The 6,147-nt window shown below is 40.1% G+C and overlaps 1 protein-coding gene across 1 annotated transcript; it reads right to left on the bottom strand.

Annotated features, from left to right (window-relative positions):
- Nucleotides 1–3,842: 3,842 nt before the first annotated feature.
- LOC123558232 (trichohyalin-like) lies at nt 3,843–5,903 on the bottom strand. The gene has a single exon (XM_045350108.2). The coding sequence runs from the start codon at nt 5,901–5,903 to the stop codon at nt 3,843–3,845; it is 2,061 nt and encodes a 686-aa protein (XP_045206043.2).
- Between the last annotated feature and the right edge of the window lie 244 nt (nt 5,904–6,147).

Raw genomic sequence — 6,147 nt, 5'->3', positions numbered from 1 at the left:
TCTGCTGCATCGTCTTTGTCTGTGATGGTCATAAACGGAAGGAGCAGGTTCCGATGTAAAGTCCTTGACTTTTTATATCGTGACCCCTCCCGTTTGACCTCATAGACAGGCGTATCTTCCAAGGGCTGTCCAAGAACAATATATGGATGCGGTTCCCACTTGTCAGCAAGTTTTTGTTTGCCACGGATTGAGACATTCCGAACCAGCACCCGATCACCTGGACGGAGTACAGAACTTCTTGCCTTCTGGTCGTAGTTGATCTTGTTGGTAGAAGACGTCTTAGAGGCAGTCTGGCGTGCCTTGGCATATGTGGAACGAAGACGGTCTCGAAGCTTCAACACGTACTCCGACTGTATGCTTGACGATAAATCGCCTTTCGGTAACCCTAGAAAAGCATCAATTGCCAGTCTAGGATGTCTACCAAACATCAGAAAGTACGGCGAAAAAACCAGTACTTCCGTGACGAGTGGCGTTATATGCATGAACTAGACTAGGAACATGAGCTTTCTAATCGGACTTTTGATGCTCCTCTAGAGTACCAAGCATTTTGAGTAATGTTTGGTTAAATCGTTCGACCATTCCATTCCCCAAAGCATGGTAAGGCGTGGTCCTTGTCTTCTCAACACAAGCCAAGCTGCAGAGCTCTTTGATGAGGGTGGATTCAAAATTCTGGCCTTGGTCGCTATGGATCCTGGCTGGGAATCCGTAATGGACGACGAAGTTGTCGAACAGAATCCTAGCAGTAGTTTTAGCAGTCTGGTTGCGGGTGGGATACGCCTGTGCGTATCTGCTAAAATGATCCGTCAAAACCAGAATATTCTCGAATCCTCCCTTTGAGCGTTCTAGCGATAGATAGTCTACGCATACAACTTCCATGGGTGCAGTAGACTCAATTGGTGTCAGTTCTGCTCTGGTGGCTGCAGACTTCCGGCGAATGCATCTGTCACACGTACGGACTTTCTCTGCAATAAAACTGTCCATTCCTGGCCAATAAAAACGTTCCTTGAACAAAGCTGTCGTCCGATCACGACCTTGATGACCGAGCTCATTGTGCAGGTCCCTAAAGATCTCGTCTCGTAGTGCCTCGGGGAGAACCAGTTGTAGGTATTCCTCTCCGGAGATAGATGCTTTCCTGTAAATAACTCCCTGTAATTCAACAAGATTCTTCCATTCTCGCAGATAGCTAGAGATTTCACGGTCGTATGGCTGAGCCGGTTTAGTACCGTTTCTGATATGCTCTGCTACCTGTGAAATGATAGAATCCTGTCGTTGTGCCAAATTCCAGTTCTTGGACGACAAACTATTGTTGTGGAGATAGTCATCATCTACCATAACGTCCAGCTGTGGCATTGGCAGGTCAGGATCATGAACAATATCCTGAAGTGGAGTTGTTTCTGCAGTTCCTGCAAGAGAAACAGCTTCAACTATCTCGCGAGGGACAATTCTACTGAGACCATCTGCATCTGAGTGACTTTTGCCTTTCCTGTACTTGATGGAATAATTGTAATTGGAGAGTGCGGCAAGCCATCTGTGTCCTGTAGCATCCAGTTTGGCGGTCGTGTTGACGTATGTGAGAGGGTTATTATCCGTCACAACCAAGAATTTCGAGCCGTACAAGTACTCATGGTACTTTTCAGTTACCGCCCACCTGAGAGCAAGAAATTCGAGCTTGTGAGCAGGATAATTCCTCTCACTCGGCTTTAAACTACGACTTGCGTAAGCAATGACACGATCGTTATCGTCCTGCTTCTGATACAGTACCGCGCCAAGTCCAATTGAAGAAGCGTCCACATGAAGCGTAAAGGGCTTTGTGTAGTCAGTAAATCCAAGCATTGGTGGATTGGTGAGCTGTTCCTTTATGCTGTCAAAAGCTATTTGTTGTTTATCCGTCCATACGAATGGAGTGCGCTTCACTTTATTTGGAGTTTTTCGTTTCTGCTTCTTTGTTGGGTGTCCTATTAACAAATCAGAAAGGGGCCTGGCTATAGATGCGAATCCCTTAATGAATCGTCGGTAGTAACCGGCGAATCCTAGGAACTGTCTGACCTCTTTAACGGACTTTGGAGTGGGCCAATTCTTCACTGTCTCTGACTTCTTAGGGTCAGCCTTTATCCCCTCTTCTGAAACAATGTGTCCGAGATATGAAGTCTCTTTCTGTAGGAATTCACACTTGGATGGCTTGATCTTAAGCTGGTATTCTGCCAAACGTTGGAAAACCTTGTCGAGGCGATCAAGGTGGAAGTCGATATCTTTACTGAAAATGATGATATCGTCAAGGTATATGAGACAGTCTCTCAGGTTGAGGTCACCCATACAGCGCTCCATTAGTCGCTGAAAGGTGGCTGGTGCGTTGCATAGGCCAAAAGGCATCCGGTTACATTGGTAAAATCCGAGTCCTCTAACCTGAAATGCTGTCTTTTCCTTGTCGGACTCCTCTAACTCCACTTGCCAATACCCAGACTTAAGATCCAACTTGGAAAAATATTTAGCACCAGAGAGCATGTGAAGAATGTCTTCCACCCGTGGGATGCTATACGCGTCTTTCTTCGTCCTAGAATTCAATTTTCTGAAGTTGATACAGAATCTAATCGTGCCGTCTTTCTTCCGAACGATCACGACGTTGGAACACCACGGACTTTTTGATTCGCTGATTGCACCAATATCGATCATTTCCTGTAGATGGTGTTTCACTTCATTGAAGATTGATGGGGGAATTCTCCGATAAGGTTCTTTAAATGGTTCATTGTTGGGGAGTTCAATTTTATGTCTGATTACATTGGTATGGCCAAGATCTAATGATGTTTTTTGAAAAATCGATTCATATTTTTCAAATAGTTTCAGAACTCTATCTTGTTGTTCTTTGGTTAATTCCGAATCCTTTAAATCAACTCCATATTTACTTTTCATTCTTGTTGAAAAATCCCTGCCTTCGTTCATAGTTTCCATTTCTATTTCAGGTTTAGATGTAGCAGACTGTTGGTTGATAACAGGACCTTCAGAGGTAAGTATCTCATCATCTTCATGAAACTCATCGGTAAGTGTACTTTCTTTTTCAGGTGATTCATTGGTAAGTATAGTTTCTCTTTCAGAAGAATCTTCAAACAAGGATGCTTGTCTTAAAACATCAACTTGTTGTAACTGGCAAATAGCAGACTTTGCTTGAACAGTTATTGTCTTTGCTGACAAATTACAAACTTTTACTGGAATTCTTGCTGTTTTTCAAGGGTTGTCAAGTGTAACAACACGTGGACATACAGATGGTTTACTTGGACCAGCATTCTCAACATCTTCAGTAACTGCTGAAGCTACATTATACTGTTTACGAATCAACCCAATTACAGTCTTGACTTCCATTGGTTTCATCGTAAAAGACTTTGTTGCCTTTACTACGCCGGCACATGACCTTGTTATTGCGTCAAACGCAGTCTTCCATTCCAGTGATATCTGATCAGTATCAACCGACGAATTCTCATGCAATCTTGCTAACTCTCTAATAATATTTGTGCCAACTATAACAGGAACGTGTTCACTATAAGCTGTAGTTTTAACAACCAGAAGGGGAAAAACAATTCCATATGTACTAATGTCTGGTAAGTTAACCTTTGCCTCTATGTACCCCTTGTATGGCAATTCATTTCCATCGGCGCACGTGATATTCAGATCAAAATCTTTCAAGTCCAATAACTCTGGTCCGTTTTCTAGCTTTAAATAAAATTCCTCTGATACAGTGCTTACCATCGATCCCGTGTCAATCAAAGCTTTAACTTCTTTTCCTTCAATGATTATCTTACTTTCATTTGCTTTTCCTATTAGCCTCTGCTTTAGATCTGTTTTAGGGCCTTTTACTTTCGAGCTTCCATCGAGCCCTCCGATGGAAGCTTGTCCCCATTTAAATTCTGCTTGTCAGGTTTCTTCTTTCCTATCCGTGTATCTGTAGATTGTTCCTTGTCATCGTGTTTGCCTTTGTTTTCTCTATTTCTATCATTGGGTTGATCTCCATTTGAACGGCGATCTCTGTATTCAAATCTTCTACCTCTGTATCCTCCTCTAAATGGCCTCCTTTGATAATCCCTTCCTTGGTTATTTTGATTTCTATATTGGTTCTGGTGTTTAAGCTTTCCTATATCTGACTCCATTGTCTTCATCCGTTCAAGGAGTTCTTGAAGAATACCTAATTTTTTATCGATTTTCTTCTCCTGCAGAGCGTTGATCTTGATCTGTTCTGACCTCTCTCTTTCTAAGTCTTTACTATCTTCCTCTTCCTCTAGTCGAGTTTTCCGACGTAACTTTTCAAATGAATCTGTCGATTCATAAGATACTCTTGTAGCAAATTTCAATTTCTCGGACTTTAGTCCTCTCCAAAACCTTTCCTTTAGCTTTTTATCTCTTTTCCTTTCTTCTATTTCTCCTTTATCTACAGCTTTCTGAAACAATGTCTCAACTCTAACTCCCCAAGCAGATATTGTTTCACCTTGCTTTTGCTTTGCTGAATAAAAATCTTGGACTACTTTGTCCTCCGTTTTGATATCTCCATATATTTCACTGAGCTTATCCATTATTTCTCTGCTGGTTGCTGTGGCTTTCAATGTCAGCAAAACTTGTCGTGTTTCATCCTTAAGAGAATTTCTAATTGCCTGTAAAATGGCATAATCTGGATACATCTTTGTTTGAAGGAGACAGCTTACTTGCATTTTCCAGTTCTCGAAATGAGTCCCATCGAATGAAGGTATCTTTGGTGAACCCAGTTTAAAAGCTGGATATTCATCTTTTCTTTCTCTATCTACTTTTATTATCTGTCTTTCGACTTTATCCTTTTTCATTGCATTCTTATATTTCACCTGTGTCTCAGCTTTTTGCGTTAGCAATCTCTCCTTCTCTTTAAGAAGTGTTATTTTCTGATTTAGTGCTTCATCTTCAACTTCCTTAGCAGATATTTCTCGTTCAAGTATTTCGTTTTCATTTCTCTTGCTATTGAGGTCACATTCTTGTTCCTCTAATAGCTTTATTCTTTCTAGTAACTCTTTCTCAGACTTTCTCTTCATATCTATTTCTTCTTGTAATTTCAGTTCATTTTCTAACATCAACTGCCTACGTTTCTCTTCTTCTAATTGTAACTTTCTAAGCTTCAAACTTTCTCTTTTATAACGACTTGAATGACTTTTGATGTCATCATTTTCCTTTCTAATTTTTGACAACTTCATGTCAATATCATTCTGAATTTGTTCATTCTTTCTTTCTCCTTTAGTATCTGTCATTCTGTTGCTTCTCTCTGAAACGTATCTCCTTGAGTCATATCTTTCATTTGTGTTCACTCTCTCTGTCTCTCCTCTTTCTATATTTCCTTTGTATGTGTTTTCTTCAAAACACTCCTCGTTTTCCACATTCTGGTTTCCTTGCAAATTTCTTTCTCCCTTTTCCTGTAATTCTTTGAGAGTTAGATTTAGATTCTCTATGTGTCTGTCGATATAGGTCAAATTACTTTCGACACTTTCTGTATCCTTATCGAGTGTTTTACTATCAATAGATTTCTTTTCTCTTAAGCTGTCTTGAATACTTCTTCTAGTTTCTTCATGAAGATATTCATCTATTGTGTTTAAATAAGACAAATCACTATCTGAATCAGTTTCATAATGCATCCTTCCATATGCTATGTCGAGCTCATTATCCATATATCTATAATAATGGCCTCTATTAGGTTCCGTATCATGAACTTCCTCTCCAGCATTGTTGTTCAAAACACTATGTGTCTGTATTTGTTCATGCCTAGAACTTTCCTGATCACTCCTTTCATTTCTTGCCATTCTCCTAGCATTTTTCTTTTCTTCTTCTTCCTGTAATTGCCTTTCTCTAGCACGACTCCTGAGGATTTTTCTCAGTTCTCTTTCCGATAGATATTCTGCCATTGTTTTGAATATTCACTTCGTCAAACACCAAATACTCCTTTTGTTAACACCAATGTTCAGTTAAACAGTGTCCAATACTACACACCATACATTAAAACATTGTCCAATATATAACACCATACTATAAAACAGTGTCCGATAATTCACACCATATAATAAAACATTGTTCAATATTTCATAACATACAATAAAACTGTGTCCAATTAAAATACAAGTCCACACATCTCACTTTATCTCTCTTTTG

This window comes from Mercenaria mercenaria, chromosome 12 (assembly GCF_021730395.1).
Source record: "Mercenaria mercenaria strain notata chromosome 12, MADL_Memer_1, whole genome shotgun sequence".
Classification (NCBI taxonomy): Eukaryota; Metazoa; Mollusca; class Bivalvia; order Venerida; family Veneridae; genus Mercenaria; species Mercenaria mercenaria.
The sequence above is the reverse complement of the archived record's forward strand: the minus strand, read 5'-3'. Positions and strand labels throughout refer to the sequence as shown.

Bases quoted from the DNA above. Each gene is read 5' to 3' on its own strand.
- LOC123558232 (XM_045350108.2), bottom strand. From the start codon at position 5,903: ATGGCAGAATATCTATCGGAAAGAGAACTGAGAAAAATCCTCAGGAGT.